The sequence below is a fragment of the Penicillium alfredii genome (assembly GCF_028826965.1).
Source record: "Penicillium alfredii strain IBT 34128 chromosome Unknown utg000001l_segment0_segment0, whole genome shotgun sequence".
Classification (NCBI taxonomy): domain Eukaryota; kingdom Fungi; phylum Ascomycota; class Eurotiomycetes; order Eurotiales; family Aspergillaceae; genus Penicillium; species Penicillium alfredii.
This window is the reverse complement of record NW_026622698.1, coordinates 1264233-1286181: the sequence shown is the minus strand read 5'-3', so window position 1 is coordinate 1286181 and position 21949 is coordinate 1264233. Positions and strand designations below refer to the sequence as shown.

Here is a 21949-nt window from a genome sequence, read left to right as displayed (position 1 = left end):
TCTGGTTCTTGGAAATGCCCGGGAATCTCCCCTCCATGAAGGAGATCTCAGAGTGAGGACCAAAAGAGGTATCCTGCAGTCTGGCAGGTGTTGAGCTTTCTCATTTGAGGCCTACTGAGGCATACACAGGAAAGGAAGTATAAAAGCTAGCCAAGCGTGAGGTTAAGCAACTGTAGCTTTGTCAGGAACATGGACTCCACCGGGAAACAATACAGGGCCCCTGTGTGCCTTTAAACTGTGATTAGTATAAGAGAAAAGTGAAAATACAAACCAGAGCCCGAAAACAGGCGCTGGATCTCCATACTACGCAAGGGAGCCTGAGCTCTACGCGGGTTAAAACATCAACACTCTTAGCAGGAACACCGATGTAAACCCAGAAAAGGAAATTTGACATTCGAGCAAAAGGAGACAGCTAGAAAGGCATTTCTGGGTTGACATCACATCACATCTCATCTCCACGCATCTCATCGCACCGAGCCATCACCATACCACAATCACCATGAAAGACGCTGCAGATCCTTTGGAATCTGCCAACCATGCGTCCGACACGCTCGCTTGTAAGCTTCGACCGCCTCACCGACAGTGTAACTCTTGCGCTGCTGACGCGGAGCCAGACGCGCAGGACGAGGCTCAGTGTTGGTAATCGCCATGCGGACCTGCAGCAGCACGCTTTCAATCGACGCCGTCGGCAGCCAGCCCGAGTTGGTCAGTAGCTGCATGCACATAGCTCCACCGGCAGTGACATGCCCCCCGCCGCCGTGGGCAAACTCCAGGAATCGGGGGCGGATGACCCGCACAAAGGGGGGGTCCATTGGGAACTGGGGCGGGAAGCGGAGCTCCAGCACCACGCTCTTCAGATTCGCGGCTTTGAGATCCTGGGATAGTGGGAGCGCAGGATCGAATGTGTGCAGCTCCACGATCCACTGGTACACGGTTTTGATCAGGCTTGGGTCGACGTACCAGCCCAGTTCGTGGAGGGCTTCCCGCTTCTGGACTCTGAGTGCTGCTTGGAGGTGCTGCTGGAGCATCTTCGTTGCCGACATGGTTGCGTATTCTGGAGGACTGAGGAGCGGCAAGTTTTCCTCGCTCAACGTTCCTGGCTCAAAGTCGGTCTTGGGGTCAGCGTCTTGGGCCGGGTTTCTGTCCACGCTGGACTTCCTCGGGGGCTCGTTTATATCGTCGTCCGAGTCGGAAAGAAGAATTTTGAGATCTTCCACCGCTGTGGTGACACTGACATTGTCGTCGCTCATCTCTTCCTCATGCTTTGATCCTCGTTTCCGCTTTTTGCTGGGGGCCCTGGCAAACTTTGAGGGAGACTTCTTAGTGGGTGATGCCTGTTCCGGGGTTGCTTTTGGCTCCGCGTCGAGGTTCTGTCGTCGCTGGCTGCTCAGGGCCGAAATTGGGATCACAATCGCAGTGCCTTTGGGGCCATAGGCACAACGGTTCGGGTCTTGGTTGTAGACGAGCGAGGGCGGCTCTCCAGGTTTAGGAGGAGAAACAAAGCCGTTGCCTTTGACGAAGAGATATCTGGGCTGGATCCAGTCCAGATACTGTACCACGTAGTGGGGATTGATACACACAAACTTCTGGGGGGCATTGACCACCTCGTTCAAAGAGATCACCGACTGGATGTTCAACCTGCTGTTCGGCCACCCTAGAAAGGGGGCGCGATTAACTTGGGTGTAACCCAACGAGGTGCCGAAATGGCGAGAAAGATAGACGCCATTCCCACAAGCACGGCCATTGGCGATATTTTTGAAGTGCAGTCCTTCGCGGAGGATGCTGTGCCAGTTACGCAAAGGGCTCCCGTGCCACGCAAAGATAGTTGGATGTTGGGGGTTGGCGGCCAAGGAAACCGAATTGACCGCGTCAATAAAGCGTTGCTCCTTGTCAGGGGCTCCTTGAGCCAACCGGAACTGGATATAGCCATCCATTCCCGACACAAGGTGCTGAGGATCATCATTGTCTTGCATGATGCACGATCGATTGGAGGCGACAATCCACCGCAGCAAGTCCAAGGCAGCCGGGGAAATGCGATCTTTCCAAGACGAAAGGAGGGTGTCATTACAGCTGCTCTCGAGGAAACTCTTCATGCTGGTGATGCTCGGCAGCGTGTTCAGGAGCGCGACTATTGCATCCTGCTTCTGCGAAAAGGTCAGATCATCAAACTTCTCCTCGTAGATTGCAAACTCCACATCGACGATCCCAGTCGGCGCTTCTGCGGGAAACGACATATCGGGGCGAGAAATTGACGATGAGAGATAAATGTAATCAGATGACTCCCCAATATGCTTGATGCGGCCACTCCAATGCTGCGTAGGAATCATGTCAAGAACGCTGCCAGGTTTCATAAAAGTAATCCAATCGCCGACCTTGGCATGATGCGGCTTCAATGGACGGAGCTCCAGCTTGGCAGGATTCAGCTGTGCAGCATCGCATGAAGTTTGTACAGTTGTCGACGTGCCATCAGAAATTGAGGGAAGGCTCAACTTTCGAGGCACCCGAAGACCAAGGCCAGTAGGAAAATCACAAAGGTGGCCTGATCTTGCTCGGTCGTATGTCAGGCTGACCAGCAGGTCAACCACGTTGGGTTGGGTGCGAATCTCGTACTCCAGACTGGGGCCCATGCCCAGTGTAATGTATTGGTACAGGCACAGTCCGTTCGAGCAGACGTATGGCTTCAGTGCCTCAAAATTATCATGGGTCTTGCAGTGGCAGACCAGACAAAACTCCGTGCACTTGACAAAATGACGCAGAGTAAACTGCATGGCCAGAAGAGGTAAAGAGAGCTTGGAGGCATCCATGCCCGCATCGGCCATGTGGTCAGCCACAAGAAACGCTGGGGGCGATGCGGTCCAGTTGTCGGGCTCAAAAAATTCACTCCGGCCTACTTCGCTGTCACCGAGAATCTTGCCTTGGATGGTGTGGAAACACAACTCCGCTCCGGTCCATGAAAACCCATGCTTCAGTCGAAGCCTCACAATCCCGAGGAACCGTTCATTGAGCAGCGACTTGAGCGGCTTTCCAATAAATAGACTCTTGAGATCATGGCCTTGTTCCAGATCTGGCACGACCAAGCTTTCCCCCTGGTCGTCTGGTGTTGCTGCTCCTTGAATGGCCAACATGGCCTGGGCCAGAGATGGCTTATAGGACTCACAGAGTCCCACATGCATTGAGACAAAGGGGGATTTGGGGTCTTTCTCCTGGAGGATATCCTGGAGATCTTGATAGGTCGGCCGATATCGAATCACCAACACCAGGTAGTCTGAGGGACGCACATTCCATGCTTGCATCACCTCTTCAGAAATGCCGAGTCGGGCAATACGGCATGACACCAACACAATGATTGTGCCAGTAATCTGTCCCAGGTATCCCACTTTGAACCCGGCGTTTTTGGCAACCCGGAGGTCACGGCGGATTTTCAGTCGTAATTCAGGTCCACTAGAAACAGGCACAAAGAAAGGGTTTTCGTTTTCCTCTTCCCATTCCCAGTCAGATTCCTCATTATCTTCACCGGCTGAAAAGTCATCGCTCTGATCCAAATGGGTGGATGTCTGAGAGGGAGCAACAAGGACACCATTCACCATGCCATCGACGCTGCTCAGCAAGTCCTCAATAGAAAACCCGGGGAATAAGACCTGGGAATTTTCCAGGGATGTTGTCACTGCACTGGGGGTGTTTTCTGAGGTAGCAAAGACAAAATAGTTGTGGTCTTTGGGGTAATCGTGGGGGTCTGTTCTATATATCAGTAAGATGTCGCCACAGATGGGTGCTTCAAGATAGCCTTACCGGACACAATCGCTTGAAATTCAAGTCTGGAGTCTGAGAAGGTAAACGTAAACGAAATGGAACCCTCATAGTCTCCCGCCCTGACTTCACTCAGGTGAGGAAATCGACCAGGAGCGGCCGCCTCGCTGAGATCCTTTTGAAAATCCTTGTGGGGCATCGTGGTGAACCTGAGAAAAAAGGCGGTGAAGGTGGCAGATTTGAGGTTTAACAAAAACGAACTGCGAAGGGAGATGTAGAAAGCAACTTCACTCCAAGCCCAAGTCGAAGAATTTTTAACCAAACAGGCGGCGCGGCTGCGCGGGCAGCAAACATCCCACAGCCCCAGGCACCGCCCAAAACGCCCCTCGCACTTCCTTATTTACTGGATAGTGATAGATATCACACTCGTGGCAGCGATGGTGAGGCTATCTCGCATCTCTAAGAGGAAGAGAGACCCACCAGGTGGGGGTGTATTTTGAGCCTGGTGCCTCAGGCTCCACACTTTGATTGTTCTCCCTCTTGTGGCTCACAAGTTCTTGGTTGTTTCCAAGGTTGCGAACAGGATGATAAATTAATCATTGGCCATTTCCAACCAAGCTGCAACAGCATCAGGTTTAGTTGTCCGAGTCCCTCGGCCCGTCGCAATTAAGTTGCGGCTGATCCGAGGATCCACCACGCCACGGTAATCTTTGTAAGCAAATAATATCACCGATATATAAAATTCTAGATCGAATACTAGAAGCTGGAGGTGAAATCAACAAGTTTTATCATCAGGAAAGATATTATTTGCAAATTGCACTAAAGAGGCAGTAGCATGCCGCTCTATTTGCTTGTTTAGAAGGAATATTGTATGGGAATAGCTTCCAAAACCACCAAGATTGATACTGTTTCCTAGTAGTTTGATCAAGTGGTAGCAGAACTATAGAAATATTAAAACCAGCTTTAATTCAACTAAACTGCACACACTACCCTCCAAATAACCAATCCTCAAAACCCCTCCCCGCAGCAAGTGCCGCAACAGTCGACGGCCTCTCCGCAACAGCATTCGCCAAAGCGGCATACTTGGGAAACAACCTCTGCATATCAACCCCAATCTCAGTCCCCCAGCGATAAAGCACAAATAGATAAGCAGCAACAGCAGTAAACCTCCCAACAACAGCATAGTCCTCCCCTCCCAAAATCAAACTCCGTTCAATACTCTCAAAGCACCTCTGCACAATCTCCAACCCCCTTTTTTTCAGTGTCTCATACTGCCCCTCATCATCCGTAAACCTACCCGGTTTGAAAATAAGCCTGAACCCGGTCCCATGCAGCGTGCCCGCCAGCCAGGCTAGTCGAGGGTGTTGTTGTTGTTTTTGGGGTCGCCGAGGAACTGTTTTTCCGGAACCAGGTTGGAGATGGCGGTCATGATGGCTGGGTTCTCGGTGATGGCGGCGTCGTCGAGTTTAGGACGGGGGCGCGGGCTTTCGGGTTCAGGGTTAGGAGTTCGGTGGAGAATTGGCCGATTGTTTCTTTTTGCACGGTGAAGGATAGCCCGGATTCGTGGAGGAGGATGTGCAGGGCTAGAGAGCAGGCGCCTGGGTGGTAGAAGAGTTTGATTCAGGGCATTATGTATGTAGAGCTTTGAAGGTTGAAGGTTGAAGGTTCTAATGGAGAGTGGATGTGTGGATGTGTGTTGTGGTAGGAATGATATCTATACAGTCGAGGTGCAAACATCTCCCGGACTATAAAGAAAAAGCCGATGATATCTACGGAAAAGAAAGTGGAATTACCGCTTAAAATTTAGAGGTTCACTGTATTCTCGATTATAAATAAATAATTGATTCATGGACACAGCGGAAATCCTCTAGCAATTTCTAATCAGGACGGGATACTTCCAAGGGCTGGATGGGGGAAAGGACACGATGTGAAGTCCACGATGTATAGAAACCAAGCCTGGGTCCTTAACGCCGAGAATCTAGATGACTATTTTTGTACGATATGACCGAGGTAGAGACTGACAGCTACTGCCTGCTCCTCATAGTGGCTGTGCCATTAATTACTTGGATATAAACACCACACGGGACGGGATAGAGAACTTGTTGTTACACGCTAGATTGCGACTTGGAGAGTACCCAAGATGAGAGAGTATATATATACATATCAGACACGCCCAGGAATCAATGAGACGCCACATGCCAAGAAACCATTGACACACCCATGAAGATAAGACGCCAGAACAGGGGATGCACGAATCACACAAACAAAGAGCTGTTCGGAGCAAGGGTATCTAGACCCGATTCTCCCTCGAGCAAAGGAAAGAGTCTTCGGATCCGGTCCTCCAGGATGCTCTCCTCGGCCTGCCAGCGTCGACGATCTAGCGATTTGGCCTCTGCGCGGCGCTCACCTCCATACCAGGCTTTCCCGGCTTTCTCAATGCTCTCCTTTTCTTCCTTCTCGGCGTGGGTGACTAGGGAAGAAACCATCGTCTTCCAGTTCTCCAAACCGACTTTGATACATTGCGCGCAGCGCGTACGGGCACTGCGGTCTGCAGTGTTGCCGAGGTCCATCATTGCTGATTCGGCCATGTCAACGGCGTCCCGGGTCCAGGCGAGGCCGGATTCTCGCGACGATGAGGCGTAGAGAATCTCTCCAATGTATGTCATCAAGCCGGCTTCATCACAGACGGAAGCGGTAGTACGGGAAGGTGGACTATCCCCGGATGGGAGAGGCTCGGGGTATTCCACGGGAATGAGAACAGTCTTGAGGGATTTGAAAAGGCGGGCAAAAGGGTCGTTGGTGGAATTGAACGGAGAGGGAAAGGCGCTGGGAAGGACCGAGTCGTCTGACATAGGGAGACTGCGGCGGGCTTTCAACACAGACGTGAAGAGGGACAAGGCCGTGGGGAGGTTGCCTTGACGGGCGTTGTGAACGGCGAGCGCCGTCGAAACCCGAATCAGATTCTCAGAAGGCAATTCCGCACCGGCGTTCTTCAGAAGCCCCGTTTGAAGATCCACGATTTTGGTGGCATCACCCGCCCATGCACCCGCAGCAATATCCAGTGCCCAGGTGTACATGTCACCGGCCGTGCGGCCCAATCCTTTAAAGTCAAGCCAATCGGCATACGCCAGGGCAGCATCCAATTTCTGCCTCGTATCAAAGCCCTTGGTAGTCAAGATCTTCATATAAAAGCTCTCGGGAGTCGGAGACGCCGCCTCACAATTCTCCTCCCGCGGCACTTTCTTTTGCCCCGCGGGCATGGGCTTAGGCCGAGGATTCGAGGGCCCGACCACGTATTCAGCCGGTGCCGAGATGCGCTGTTTCCGATCCGTCAGCCACCCGTCGAGGTTCTCCGCAGCCTTGGCCGCGCCCATAAGAGCCTGGAAGTATCCGCGGCGCCAGTGTTCACTCTTCTCAGAGATATCGAACCCCGTACGACCGATCCCCTCAACCAAAAACCCACCCTCATCCTGCTCCACAATCCCCTTGCCCTCGCCCTCCAGGTTCTCCAGGCGCTCCAGCAGCTCCCGCAGATACCCAGCGACCATGGGCCAATTGGTCATCAGCTTGCCGATCTGCTCGGGGTTCTGCAGGGCTTGCGCGGACCGCAAGCACCAGCGGCTCTTCCAGGACCATTCCGGAGGCGTGGGCCATTGGTGTTCAATATCCTCTTGGTAAACACCGATCTTGATGACCGAGAACAAGACAAGGATGGCGTAAAAAGTCAGGCCAATTTTCACTCCGCGCGACAGGCGTCGCTTGTAGTGTTCGCGGCTCTCAGTGGAAATCAGACGGGCAAAGTGCTGGCGCAGGTGAATAGAGAGCGGTGGGAGAGGGCGCGTTGGCGCGAGTGGTGAGAGAAACGGTAGTTGAGGGCGGCCGGGCGGCGGGGAGAGGAGAAGCCGTGTTCGGTGTGTGAATGGTCGTAGATGAACACTTGGGCCGGTGGACCGCAATGGATACACCGGGCGGATGTGATTCGGTATTCGACCGAGGGCGCTCCGAGGGGGAAGCATGGTTGTGTGTTGAAGATGGATAGAACCGATGCTGGCGATGTTGAATGAAGCTTTCGACGGTGCTGTTTGTGATGTTTGCGTTGCGAGCACGAGGTTCACGTGACCGCCTAGATCTGCTGAGTTGATATGAGCCAAGTAACTAGTTATTTAACGTAATTAACCGGCAAGCGAGCTGCGCAGCCCAAAATACATTCATAATAGTGCTGGCTGTGTGCGGTATATATTTATACGACAATATGCTAAGTCGATAGAGTCTCCGGAGTCATGAGTGGCGATCTCAGTTTAGATGGAACGAGGGGCCTTACAAAGTATCAAAGAAATTTGTGTCATTTTTAGAAGATCCCACGCAGATAAAAATACGATTCTGGTCTCATTGCTGTCAACTTCAATCATACTATATTAAAATAAGCTGTGAGAAAATTCTATAAGGTCTTATTACAGCCCTTGAAATTTAGCGTGCTCTTTCTCATGACTTCCTAGTCTTCACGCTATGTCGGGGTGGAAGCAGGCAAGCAAGTCACCTACTAGCCAACAGAAACATTTTTAGTTAAACCTATCATGCTAAAAATTACCAAGTGACTGGAAAACGCCGAGTCCACCACTTCCTCGCCTAGACCAATGGTGCCCAAGATCTAGCAGTGTTGCTCTTCATACTCGTTGCAAACCATCGGCGACCCTTGTGCCAGGTGCTAAGGGAAGAGGCGGGGAACATGCCGGGCAACGGTCATATAGCGTCATATCCCCATCAAGATATAAGCCATTTCGACTAAACTTGTAGGCGATCCTCTTCGCCCCTCTATTACGATCTCGGCCTTGGTATAACATCCAATAATACTATAAGATTGTTAAAATTCCTTATATTTTGTACTTCCATGCGTGAACAACACTACCTGTAGGGCCCTTTGTTGAAACCACGGGCCAATATTTGGCTTCCTATGCTATGAGTATATTTCAACCTCGCTAGATCTGGTATAAATCACGGGTATTCTTCCTAGCATGATCTAGCCAATCATTCATAGACTACTCTCTGATATATCCCCTGTCTATACGACTACCACCACCAACCTTCTAATGCCACCCATGATGCAATTCAATCTGGACATCCCCGTGATTATCCTACTGGCTACTTTCTCGGTTGATAACAGCTCCGCCTGCGACAAAGCTTCGGGTACACTTGCCTGGATATAGCAGCTTTTCATGGTATATTACCAGTTGGACTTTTTAGACGGCGGTAGTTTTGACCATCATTCTGATTGCTGCTCAAATTATACTCAGCCCTCACCGTCACCGCGATATGCGCTAAGGAAGATATGTAGGGTTAGATTTTACCTTGGTCGTTGTCGGGTTTAAAGAGGCTCGAAGCTTTATGCTGTAGGCGTTATCGCAGAACCACCTGTTTTCGGCCATTTCTGCTTCGCCGCCGGCACCTTTGTTTCAGTCCCTACCAAACTAGCCCTTCTTTCTACGTTTGAGCATTCATTAAATAATATGTTGGTATAGTTCAATTGATTCTTGAACTAGGTAGCGGGCCAAACTATCCTCAATCAATATTTTCCCTTATGATACGAGATGAGCTTTTATTTTCATGATGATCAAGATAATGCAAGTTTAATAAAGTGATAAGAGTAAAATTATTTGATCTATGACTACTTGACTTGGGAGGCATAGTTACAACATATGTGCGTAGAATGGAGCTGCCCGTGGAATATATTATCCCAAAGTTACTGACTGGTAATATTGGAGAGTCTGCTAATAATTTTAAGGTGTAATATAATTTACTCATCACATACGTCCTACTGGGAAAAGAACCCATAGGACTCAGTGTTTTTACAGCCCAACCTGGTTTGAATTTATAACAAGGCGATCCCACCCACTCTACTATGCTAGGTTGAAATTAGACTACGTTTTATTGAAAGAGAGATATGTTGATATTCAAACTCTCCAAGCGCATCTTACGGCCTTCGACAGCCTAGAAAGAGCCCCAGTAGGGAGATATAGCCGGGTATGATCCAACTCTCTCCTTCCCCAGGCTTAACGCTGCATTAGATGCCAAAAAGCCATAAAACGCTGAAGCTCACATCTATTCTACACAATACATATCTTTTTATACTACTCACCCCATGCTACGAAATTCGAGCTTATGTCCTCGATAGCCTATTAGTAATATCATTGTGATTGATTGATGGATCGTGTTGTATGAAATCACTCAGTGTGGAGCTACATAGTCTGACTTCACGTCACAGTCGTCGTTCCAATTGACCTCACCACATACTCCACACTTATTGTCCTTCATCTGCTGGCGCGCTCGTTTTACCAAGTAGCCCTTCAAGATACATTCAGTACCTTTTTTCGCATCGCTCACAAATACACCGCATGCGCCGCCAAAACCGAGTGGATCGGATGAATTGCCCGTTCCTGCGCGACCATCAGGGCCACTTTTTCAATAGTCATTAGTTCCGCTCTCTTGTCTTGATGGATAGATAAAGTATTAGTTTACTTACTTTGTGCGGTAATCGTAGTCGTCAATCAGACGGTCGGCTGCCTGGTCGCAGTCGCCCTCAGTCAAACCAGACAATGAACTTGAGCATCCCCACTTGTTGCCATAACAGTCCCGTGGCACTAAAGAGTGCTCAAGCAGTGTTGGGGAAGCAAGGCCTTGGGTCACAAGGGCAAGACCGAAAATCATAGTTCGAAACTGCATTTTGATAGAAAGTGCGGATAAGAGTACAAATTGTGAATGAAGTAATTAGGAATACAGCGGGAAACTTTGGTCTTCATATAGGATTAGGTGGGTTACCAGCGGAAACTCTGATACGTCGACTATATATCTACATGAGGTAAAGGGGATCGGATCTTCGTTGGGGGCAAGTAGATGGGAGTGGCAACAAACTCAAAGGTCAGCAAAGTTATATTAGCGGGGAACAAGACTCAAAAATGCTAGCTGAACATAGATAAAACAGGGAGTACGTACTCAGCTGACACTATAACACTAAGCGGTGACATCAGTAGCTTCATATGGGCCCAACTTGAAGAAAAGTCAAAGTGGTCAAAATTTTTATCTATTGATGGTTAGGGGGGTTAAATTTAGATGTAAGCTTAGTGGGGGCTTGGCTTATTATTAGTGCCTGACGGAAATAAACTCCACGAAAAGGAAATAAAAGAGAGCAGACCAAAATAGACTATGGGGCTAATGCGCTCACAGGGGGCCAGGGGGCCGCGGGCTTAGTGGAGCGGTAGATGTGGGGGTAAACGTGGGGGCTGGATGGGGCGGGGTACGCCAGCTTGTTTGCTAAATACAGTGAAACAGATGGGAAGACCTACCCCTCATCATCATCGTCATCCTTAAATTTAAGATTCGTATATGTATGAGCAATTGTGATCCCAGGTCGGGTTCGATGGGATTCGGGTTTTTTCTGCCTTAGTGTATGCGTCTTTTTCCTTTCCTTTCCCTTTCCCTTTTCCTTTTCCTTTCTCTTTTTTTATAAAAGAGAAGGATTAGATGACCTAGAATAAATTTTGAGTTGCCACTTACTGAAGAAACCGCCTGGTGAACTATGTATACTCTGTCTTCTCCTGGCTTTTTTTTTTTCATGATAATAAAAAAAAAAATAGGAATTTAAAACCCTCTTGAGACGTCTAGGTGAGAGATTAGAGATGATCTACCTAGTAAGGAGGATAATATGTGGTATATCTTTATATATATAAATAGAAGCCAAGGAGAACATTTACACTAAATGCTCAAAATTCTTTATCAGAAGAGAATTCCAAGAAGCTTAGTTTATGATATATCTTTTTATGTTCAACAGAAAATACGTACATCACTATACATAATATGATCCTACGTAGAACCGTCTTTCAATATATAGCCCTAAATAGTATAAGTACATACACAGCCTTTTGTGGATAAACAGGAATCGGGACGTATATACACAAGATATGATAGTATCAACCGTTCAGCCCCTTGGGAGGTTACCCATGTGATCACGCGGGGCACATCATCAGCCTATCTATAGCAAAGAAATATTATAAGCACAGCTGATATAATATCAAACAAAATCCAGGGACTAGTATTACGCGTACCTAAATAGTCACTGTGAGTTAGTCCTCTAAGGTGATTACGAGCCGTAAGCCTATCCTTAATCGTCCCGATGCCTCGCTAGGTCTTACTTAGATAGGTTCTGTTGGATACTTATAAAGGTATACTAGTTAAGTATATCCTTGTTGCTGTTAAGACTGAATCTTATCTTGTTAGTCTAATACGAGAGTATTAATTTATTATATTATATCTTTATAACTCTACGTTTTATCGATAATATAAATGACCAAGTCTCTACCAAGTACCGTAATCATTCTATTATAGGATGGGTTAGATAACAGGATCCAACTTCCTATCTCTCTCAAGATCATATAATATCACCTAACCCGCCCCTCCGTCAGTTGGGAAGGGCTTCATACACCACCATCTCTATAGACCCTTTATATCTTTAAACCAAGGTAATAGAAAAGGAGCATTATATAGAATAGTAGTTATGATAATATTAGCATTTACTTTCTTTAAAGGTGTTGAGTATACAGTATCTACTTTCACTATTTCTAATAGTGTATATAGGTCATATTTCTACTTTGGAACAGGTTTCTACAGTTTACACATTATTATAGGAGCAGCATTCCTAGCTGTAGGACTATGACGTTTAGTGGTATACTATTTAACAGACCATCATCAGGTATATTATACTAACACTTTGTTGACATTGTATTACTTTTCTTATATATTTCTGTATATTACTGGGGTTATTAAAATAATTATATATATATATATATTTAATATATCTTTTTATCTATAAAATTATATTTAAGAGACTTTAGTTTAAAGGTAAAATATATGACTTTTAATCATTATAATATAGGTTCAAATCCCATAAGTCTTAACATTAATAATTTTTATATTTAGTTATAAAAAAATGTGATAATGACTCTAAGTTAATAGTAGACTAGTTACTTTTTAAGTAAAGCGTGTCGATTCGATTTCGACTAGCCATAAAAATATATAGGGTTAGTAACTTAATTGGTAAAGGGTTTTCTTATTGAGAAAATAGATACCGGATCGAAACCGGTCTAACTCGTTTTTATTTTTAAAACATAGTATAGTATATTTTAAAGGCGAGGGAAAATAGCTATTGGTAGGGTAAGATATTTGCTAAATATTGTGTTTTTTTTTCACTTAGATATTCGATTCCTCTCTTTTCCGAAGAGTATAGTTTAATAGGTAAAACTATAAACTTCAACCTTATATTTCTTAGTTCAAATCTAAGTGCTCTTGGTTCTATTTATAGGATACAATAGGTGTATAGTCGACATGAAAAGGTGATACATAGTGATATTTCTTTTTTTTTATCTATATAATAGTAAGGGAGGTAGGTAGGGTGGTACGAATGTTATTTTATTTATACGATAGTAAGGCTGTTATGTACAGTACTAATAATAGGAGCATATTCTATACAGAGAATTGATTCTTTAACTTTACTAGGAAGTGTGTTCTTGATAAGGATATGTTCAGTGTTCGAGTCGCTGAAGAATCCAAAAATTTAAAATAAAAATAAAAATAAAAAAAAAATCCCATATAGAAAAAGAAAAGGACTAAAAAGAGAGTTGGCTGAGTGGTTTAAGGCGGCTAGCTTGAGTCTAGCTAAGGATAAAACTTTCATATGTTCGAAGCATATACTCTCTGATTTCTAGTAGGAAATAACAATTAAAATTATATTGGTCCGTTTGTTGGTTTTCGGTTGAGCTGTAATCTCAATAGCACAAAGGCAATCGAAGAATCGCCACTTTGGCCTTTGCTATGTTTGGGGTCAGAATAAAGGAACCGCGTATCCTTCGAAGGAAATACTTCCGGGTCATCTCTAAGAACAGGGCTCGAATAAACGACGCACTGCGTAAGTTCGGTTCAAAATACTCGTTAAATAGTAGAAGAAGAAGAAGCTTATACTTCGATGCCTAGGCTATTATACACTCTTCAAAAGAAAACTGCACAGTGGACAGGTCGATGGTGCAAAGCTGGTTTGCGGAGATAAAATTTGGTTGTATGCCCGGACGTTTGGCGATTTAGGGTATACTGACGAAGGCATTAAAGACGCGGAGATCAGTATGTGGATCGGCTCTAATCTTCTTTAATTAGCCTCTTTTTAATCCTTTTTTTACTGCTAACAAAAACTATTCTTATGATATATAGAACCTGGAAAAGCAGGCATGTACTATTCCAAGAAATTTGTGGTCCGAAAAGACGATCAGACGGTCGATATAGCCAAATCCCTCCTAGCGCAGGATCTTGAATTGAATGGCAAGGGCCTCTGCACTCCGCCAACGGCGGCGGAGACGTGGGCGAAATGGAAGTTCATCATGATTTGCGATGATGTTTTGGCCCGTCCAACTCTAGCCAACCGGTTTAGGGAATCAAAGACCCTCGCGGTGGGCACGTCGATCGATAAGATGCAGACGGCGAGCGCGGAAATGCTACATGAGATGATGCATTGCATCGACGAAGAAAGAGAGTTCTGAAAACTTGGAGAAAACTCGACTGCAATAATCGGGGTGAAACCTGGTTTGACTTGACTGACTCTATATCTTTGTGGATATTCGCGGTCGGGGACTACAAGTTCCAGGATGGCAATGGAGGGCAACGCACGGCGTATTACTGGCCAAACTGCGTCGCCCTCGCTATGATAAGTATTAGTAAAAAGAATCCTGATCTGGTCCTGAAGAACGCGGACAATTATCGTATATTTGCATTGGCCGTCGCGCTGGATCACTTCGATTGGGATGAGAAAGGTCAAGTACCAGATCCGAACGCGGCCTAAAAGATGGAGAGGAACTATAATATTATCTACATGGATGTGATCAAATGCTGACAACCTGTCTATTGGCCAAGTGTCTAAGCCAGGGGAATCCAAGAAAAGCTCGCAAGTAAAAGGCTAGTACACGTCTATGGGCAAAAAACCACTCTAAAGTGGAGCGTCTTAGGAACGGTCAAAGTAGCCCTCGCTCTCCAGCATGAGCACGATCTCGTGCACAATGCTGCGAACGCTCTGCTTGGAGAAGTCGACCACGAGGTCGGCCTTCTCGGGGGCCTCGTAGGGGTCGTCCACACCCGTGAAGCCTTTGATCTCGCCACGGCGGGCGCGGGCGTAGATGCCGCGCTTGTCGGTGCGCTCGCAGTGGTCGAGGGGAGTGGCGACGTGGACCAGGAAGAAAGAGCCAGCCTGGGAGACCGAGTCGCGGGCGTACTGTCGGGAGTGCTCGTAGGGGGCGATCGGGGCAGCGATGACGGCGGCACCGGCGCGGGTGAGCTCAGAGGCAACGAAAGCAATGCGCTGGACGTTGGTGTGGCGGTCCTCGCGGGTGAAGCCCAGCTCGGACGACAGCTCGTGGCGGACGGTGTCACCCAGCAGCAGGGAGACGGAGCGGCCACCTTGCTGGTTCAGAGTCACCTGCAGGGCACGGGCAATGGCGTCCTTGCCCGAGTTCATGTAACCAGTCAAGAAGATAGTGAAACCCTGGCTGGCGCGCGGGGGATTGGACTCGCGCAGGATCTTGACAACCTCGGGGTACGAGAACCACTCGGGGATGTGGGCGCCTGTGCGCAGACGACGGCGCAGCTCAGTGCCAGAGATGTTCAGGGTCTTGACACCAGCGGGGACCTGGTCGACGGGGCGGTACTCGTCGGTGTCGGGGAGGTAGGTGACCATTTGGAACTCAACGACCTCGATACCCAGCTCATCCTTGTACTTCTCGACGGCGTGCTGGGCGTCGTACGGACCGTAGAAGTCCTCGCCCTTGGAGTTCTTGCCGGGACCGGCGTGGTCACGGCCCACGATGAAGTGGGTGGCACCGTGATTCTTCCGGATGATCGCGTGCCAGATGGCCTCGCGGGGGCCACCCATGCGCATGGCCAGGCCCAGCAGACCCAGGACGGCCATACCGTTGGGGTAGCGGGGGAGGAGCGCCTCATAGGCGCGGACACGGGTAAAGTGGTCAATGTCACCGGGCTTGGTGAGGCCAACCACGGGGTGGATCAGGACATTGGCCTGGCGCGAGCGGGCAGCGCGGACGGTCAGCTCACGGTGAGCACGGTGCATGGGGTTACGGGTCTGGAAAGCGACAACGCGGGTCCAGCCCAGCTTGTCGAAGTGAATGCGCAGTTCCGCGGGGGTGTCTGTGATTCTATTAGCGCGGACCTGCGACAAATCGATCGGGGAAAGCGCACAGCGCAGAGCGACATAGTCGTAGTGGTTCAGCTTGTTGACAGCCTCGATCTTGCCACCAATGTAGAACTCCTGGACGGTCTCGTTGAGGTACTTGACGGCGGGGTGTTCGGGGTCACCACCGAAGACCAGCTTGGCTTCCTTGGCCCTAGATTAGGAACGAATTGGCGTCAGCCAGACCCACACACACAGCAAGCATGAGCCATTCTTGGGAAATATGGCGTCAGGAATTGAACAAGTGCGACATGACGCCAGGGGTGGGAAAAGAAAAAAGCGCGGGATCGGCACGATGCGACTCGACTCCGAGCATGGCGAAAGAACCAAGAAACCAAGAAACCAAGAAACACCAAATATCCAAGATAGAACTCACTTGTCGGGGCGGTAGATATCGTCGATGGTCAGAATGGCGAGGTTGCGGTCATCGCGGAAGTCACGCAGGGCAATGCGGGACCCCACCTGAAGCTTGTTATCGGCAATCAACTGCTGGGTGGCATCGAGGGTGATGGGCATGGAGAAGACATTGCCATCGGCAAGGCGGCAGTCCTCGCAGACACTGAATGGTCAGCACTGGCATTTCAGCAAGACGTTTAGTCACATACCGGTCATAGTCGGCCTGGTTCATGAAACCTGCGAGATCGTGAGCAATTGCCCCTCGGTGTTTCCGCAAACCCCATAAAAATTATGACATCCGCACACAACGCCAAGGAGCATTGCGCCTAGAATTAAAAAGAATAGTACTCACCCTCTAGCGGAGAGAAACCTCCGTTCATAATCAGCTCGAGATCGCACAGCTGGCGCTCACTGAGCACCACCGCGGGCAGCGTCTCAGCCTCGGCGCTGAGCTGGTCCTGGCGGGGAGCATCGCGGGCGAGAAGGTCCTTGAGGACACCACCGTGGGGGGCGTTGGCCATTGTGTATAAGATCAATTCAGAAATAAAACAAAATCACAGACAAGGACTTTTTTTTTTTTTTTTGTCAAAGGAAGCGAATGTACAGAAGAAATAATAAAAAAAAAAGTAAGAGAGAGAAGAGAGAAAATTGGAGAGAGCCGGCTTATCAAACCGTTCCAAGGGTGTACGACACCTTTTCACGGCCAACGGGGGAGTCGTCAACTGTGGAGCAACAGGCTTGGCCTAGTCATTTCATCCACGGATGCTGAAGAATCAGACGGCGATTGGTCAATGGCAGACTATTTCTTGTTCCAGAGACTCGTTGGTTTGGTTTTTTATTTCATTCTACATGGTTCCTATCATGTCCATCTTTTCATAGTTTCATAGTTTCGTATGTTCCTAGTATCAGAAGTATAGGGAATCCTGGCCTCTGGACTCGTAAGTCGTAAGACGATCGTCAGATGTTCAGGGGCAATTACGTCCTCCTATTCCCCCTATTCTCCATTGACTGTGAATTGATTCCTGATACCAATAATGTGTTACTGCCCATCTGTTTCTTGTTCTTTTCTTTTTTTCTTTTTTTTTCTCGACATACAGGGCTGGGTCACGTGCCCAGCACGCAACCTCCGCCGGCGATGTCGTGCTTGCCAGAGACCCACTTGTCTTCTTGATTACACGACAAAATGACACTATGTACACTCTTCATCCTGTGCCCGTGTTGTTGGACAGCGTGATGGTCTTGTTTTCAAAGTCCATCTCAAAGAATCCAAATAATTCCAACGATGGATGAGTCGCCTTGGGATAGGATTCGGTCAGATAGGACTGGATGCTCTCCTGAGAGTCCTGTGCCGAGTTGAACGATCCGGTCTTCTGCAGCATGTAGAGCACGGCCACCTGCGAGAATTCCACCACCTCGTCCGGGATATTCATCGCGGTTGAAGCGGCTGGGTGGGTAGTCGAAGAAGCACCTACACTGGTCTTGGTAGTGGTGGAGTCATTCTCAACCGGCGCCGCTCTGGCTTCTGCCATCTTACCAGGCCCTGAATCGTCGTACAGGATGCCGTGCAAGGTCGCCAGAGCCCGGCCTGCGAGAACTGGCGTAGGCCCGTTGGACGAGTCGGAAGAATGGCTAGCGCTCTTGTCTTCACGGGACGCCGGTGGGTCGACCGGCAACTTAATAGATCGACGGGATTTCCCAGAGTCCCCGCGGTCGAGTCCACTGAAGGCGACCAGCGCATTCTCAGTCTTGCAGGAACTGTTTGCCAGACTGAAGAGAGCCATGACCGTGACTGGGTCGAGCGGAACGCTGAATTTCTCTGCGTCTGTAAAGAGACTCGGAAGTGCGCTGCCCGTGGTCGCATTCTTGCTATTCTTAATCTGGGTCGTGACGCAGCTGTCATCGCTGGCAATGGTACACTGTGAACCTGTGTAACCGTTTGCACAAACACAGGAACACTCCTTGCCACTCGAGACACTGGCGCCCCCATTTTGGCAGGACGTAGTCTGCAGGCAAGACGGTTGGCTACTAGCCTGGTGTCGGGGAACGGCAACAAGGAGGACTGGCAGAAGAATCGCAAGGAGGATGATGATGGAAATCACAATGCAAAGCAGGATGAATAGCCACAGCGGCATTCCACAGCAGTGTCGCTTGCGACGAGCGGCATGAGGGTCGTCCTCGTTGGACCCGAGCGGTTCGGCGTTGCGCAGGTTTGAGCGTCCAAAGAATACAGGCCATGAACTGCGGCCTTCCGAGTTGGTCAGCCCTGGCGGAGGAAACGAGGCGAGGATGTCAGAAAGAGATCCCGAGTTGCGGCCCCGGTTTCCTACAAATCCAAATGTCAGCTTGTCGGCCCTGCTGTGATGCATGACATTAGCGTGTCTTGCTACTCACCCATTACGGCTCGGAAATCTGCGTCGCCGGCTAGATCAGCCCTACTGGCAGTTTTCCCGCGGTCCAGATTCGATGCAAGCTTGGTGGCCCGTCGGATGAGATCACTCAGGCTGGAAAGACTCCCCCGAGCTTCGGCACCCCGGACGGCCTCTATGTCTAGCTGGGGAGGCTTGCGTCCCCCGGGTCTCTTATCACTCATTGTTGGCGCGGCTCTCGGCAAGGCCTTGATCTCCTTTTCGTAAGATTCACGATATGGTTCATCGTGATGCGTGATCGGCGGCTTTTCCGGATCCACGCCCTTGGAATTGTCACTGGATGCAGTCGAAGCAGACCCCCTTCGCAGAGGAGTCGGCGGGTAGAGTGTCTGGCTGACCATGGCTCCCATTCCAATGGCGCCGATCCCTGCGTAATTAGTCGGCTCGCCCCGAGCCATTCCCGGCTGCGTGTCTGGGACACACACCTCGGAAGTAGGGTTGGACTTGGAAATCGTGCGCATAGTCGGCTTTCCCCTCTTCCCAAGACTCGCGTTCCTCACCAGCATCGCAGGGTCGTCTTGGAGACTTGGCCGGGGGCGTTCATCGTCTGAATCAACATCCAGGTATGCGCCGAGGATCTCCGACTCGGCCACGCCAGAACCCCAGCTAGATGGAATAGCCCGGCTCGACGCAAAGGAACCTAGGGTGTGGCGAGGATCAGAAATCTCCTCGGGAATGGGAGAGACGGACGATCGACGCGCGCGGGGAGGCTGTCGAACGTTGGGCGGAGCAACCAAACCAGCCGTCCGTCGCTGCGGACCGATGGGGGGTAGCGGCGGCTCCGGTGGTGGCGGGAACGGGGAGGCACCCGGGATAGAGACGGTCGACGAGGTGGTCGATTGTCGGAAGAGCTCCTCCGTAGCGATGGAGATGCGAGGCGCCATGTCCACCGTGCTGGTGGGACTAGCGCAGGAGCCGTCGTTTGTGGACGGGCGTGGTGGCGGTGCTCGGGTATGGACTTGAGGGAGCGAGAAAGACCTGGCTGATCTGACAGTATATGCCGAGTCGTTCTCCATCTCCTGCCCCCTTTTCTCGGAGTAGATTGACGGCGAGGGCACCTCGTTCGGACGCGGCGGTCGTTGCGGCGGAGGGCCCCGTGGAAGCAGGAATCGGGCATGGTGGTGCATCGGGTAGACTGGCAGACCCGAATCGGGCAGAGGCCACTGCCCTTGAGCGGGTGCATTGCGCACCGGAGACGGATGGTGTAGTGGCTGTGGCGGCGAGATTTGTGTTGGGCGTACTCCTGCCTCGAGCAGTTGTCGCGCTCTCTTGACGGACCCTTTTCTGTCCGGTCCTGGGCCAGATGGACTGGGACCTTGGCCATTGCCTGGTGGGTTGGGGTGCATCTATGCTTGGGAATAGCTTGGTCTGTAATCCAGACCTGTAGCGGATCGACAGACTTTCTATTCCGCGTGAGGTTGAGGTAGAGTTAGGGCTTGCTCGGCATCAAGACGTAGTAAATATGGTTGCAGCGAGTTCAGCCGAGAGGATATACTCTCCCTCAGGCGATATTGTGGTAAATGTCGGTAAATGGTCTCGATACCCTGATCGAGGAAGAAAAAAAAACGAGCGTAGTGGACTGTATAAAAAGCGAAAGATAATGCCCAGACTAGCAAGCAAGCTAGCAGACGACTTTTGCGAACCAGATAGAATAGAAAGCAAATCAACGAGTCAAACGCGAAAAGCTTTCAAGAAAAAGCGTTGAAGATTGAGAGCCACAGAACCAAGCTAGCTGCAACAATGCTCAAAGGAATGAAATATGGGGGGGGAGCATTCAATGTCCTCTGCTTTCAAAGCATATCAATAAACAAGGTCAGCAACCTGCAGGGCGACCGTGGATACTAGGTAGGAAGGACAAAGCTTACCACGGGTTGAAGATGAAATACAGGTAAAAAGAGAATGGAAGAGCCAGTATCAAACCAGCCAAAAAGAAAGAGAGAGAGAGCGAGAGAGAGAGGGAGAAAGACTGATAGATGCATTAATACCAGACCAACCAAGAGAGGGACTGTGTCGCCCGTGGAGTTGAGAATACGTCTGGGTAGAGATGAGATCGACCCTCACTGCATCACTTACAGATACACCAAAGGGAGAGAAAGGGAGCTTCAAGCTCTAGGGGCAAGAAAAAGAGAGGGAGAGTGCAAGAAGAAAAGTAGAAGAGAAGGAAAGAAAGAATAAAAGAAAATAGAAAATAGTGGACGGGCTAATCGGCTCGAGAGAACAATGAACCTCTCAGCACGTACTTTTTTTTTTAGATGGGCAGCCTGACACAGTCACAGTCCAGCACGTTCTCATTACCACCCTGGTCAAAATAGATTAAACCGCTCTTCTCATTTCCTCCGAACGAAGCGAGAGAGAGGGAGTGAGACCGGTGGGGTCTATAGGAAGCGACGAGGCGGGCAAAAGATCCCGTCAACATGGATGAAATATATTAAAAAGAGCTCCTTTTCTTTCTTTAGTATCGGGGCCAGGGGGGTTCAGAACCATGTCCTCCGTGCTAAGCTAATAAGAATAAACTGCCCCTCCATCCAAGAGAAATCGGACTTTACCGTGGCAGTCAGCATGCCGAAGTAAAAAAGGGCATTGGAGAGAAGGCAGGACAGGCAGACAGACCAATTGATGTGCAGCGTCGATCCTTTTTCAAGGACTCCCTCTCATTCAGGCCTCTCATTCGAAGGACACATAATCCATGGTAGTATCCTATCAGAGAGGGGAGTGAGAGAGTCGCAGAATGTGACATGGCGAAAGAGGACCACCAGCCCGGACCGGAACGTGTGAAAAGACCCTGGGCAAAATCCGTCGGGAGTTTTCTTGGGATGTGATTGCTCGAACGGCACTGGCATCTCGAGGACTGTTGGGCACAGTGGGGTGTTTGAAGCCTGGAGTCTCTCGGGCGCTAACGTCTCATCTTGAGCCGGGGCGGGTGCTGAGTGTGGCCCGAGCGGCCAATATGAAACCTGAGTCCATATTATCCCACGAAGCCCTTTTTTTTTTCTTCTGCTTTCGACTCTGATGAAAGAAAAGTGAATTGAGGGGTGATTGTCTTTTTCTCTCATCAGAATTGCCAACGCCGTGTAGATATATAAGAGCAACTTCACCATGGCGGTTCAAC

At 49.4% G+C, this 21949-nt stretch overlaps 7 protein-coding genes across 7 annotated transcripts; 1 reads left to right on the top strand and 6 right to left on the bottom strand.

The window, feature by feature from the left end:
- Positions 1-494: 494 nt before the first annotated feature.
- Positions 495-3946, bottom strand: NUU61_000474 (putative ubiquitin conjugating enzyme; the record flags this gene model as incomplete). Its single annotated transcript, XM_056651058.1, has 2 exons — positions 495-3733; positions 3790-3946. 2 exons carry the CDS (start codon positions 3944-3946, stop codon positions 495-497), a joined length of 3396 nt encoding a protein of 1131 aa, XP_056515908.1.
- A 787-nt stretch (positions 3947-4733) lies between these two features.
- On the bottom strand, positions 4734-5077 carry NUU61_000473 (glutathione S-transferase GST-6.0; the record flags this gene model as incomplete). Its single annotated transcript, XM_056651057.1, has 2 exons — positions 4734-5024; positions 5045-5077. The coding sequence occupies 2 exons, from the start codon at positions 5075-5077 to the stop codon at positions 4734-4736; spliced, it is 324 nt and encodes a 107-aa protein (XP_056515907.1).
- A 925-nt stretch (positions 5078-6002) lies between these two features.
- Positions 6003-7763, bottom strand: NUU61_000472 (uncharacterized protein; the record flags this gene model as incomplete). The annotated part of the gene is made up of 1 exon (XM_056651056.1): positions 6003-7763. One exon carries the CDS (start codon positions 7761-7763, stop codon positions 6003-6005), a length of 1761 nt encoding a protein of 586 aa, XP_056515906.1.
- Positions 7764-9969: 2206 nt separating this feature from the next.
- Positions 9970-10464, bottom strand: NUU61_000471 (uncharacterized protein; the record flags this gene model as incomplete). Its single annotated transcript, XM_056651055.1, has 2 exons — positions 9970-10198; positions 10265-10464. The coding sequence occupies 2 exons, from the start codon at positions 10462-10464 to the stop codon at positions 9970-9972; spliced, it is 429 nt and encodes a 142-aa protein (XP_056515905.1).
- A 3141-nt stretch (positions 10465-13605) lies between these two features.
- On the top strand, positions 13606-14321 carry NUU61_000470 (uncharacterized protein; the record flags this gene model as incomplete). Its single annotated transcript, XM_056651054.1, has 3 exons — positions 13606-13699; positions 13765-13908; positions 13996-14321. 3 exons carry the CDS (start codon positions 13606-13608, stop codon positions 14319-14321), a joined length of 564 nt encoding a protein of 187 aa, XP_056515904.1.
- Positions 14322-14779: 458 nt separating this feature from the next.
- sC (sulfate adenylyltransferase) lies at positions 14780-16935 on the bottom strand (the record flags this gene model as incomplete). The annotated part of the gene is made up of 5 exons (XM_056651053.1): positions 14780-15975; positions 16027-16172; positions 16395-16577; positions 16624-16651; positions 16767-16935. The coding sequence occupies 5 exons, from the start codon at positions 16933-16935 to the stop codon at positions 14780-14782; spliced, it is 1722 nt and encodes a 573-aa protein (XP_056515903.1).
- A 681-nt stretch (positions 16936-17616) lies between these two features.
- Positions 17617-20186, bottom strand: NUU61_000468 (uncharacterized protein; the record flags this gene model as incomplete). The annotated part of the gene is made up of 2 exons (XM_056651052.1): positions 17617-18737; positions 18806-20186. The coding sequence occupies 2 exons, from the start codon at positions 20184-20186 to the stop codon at positions 17617-17619; spliced, it is 2502 nt and encodes an 833-aa protein (XP_056515902.1).
- Between the last annotated feature and the right edge of the window lie 1763 nt (positions 20187-21949).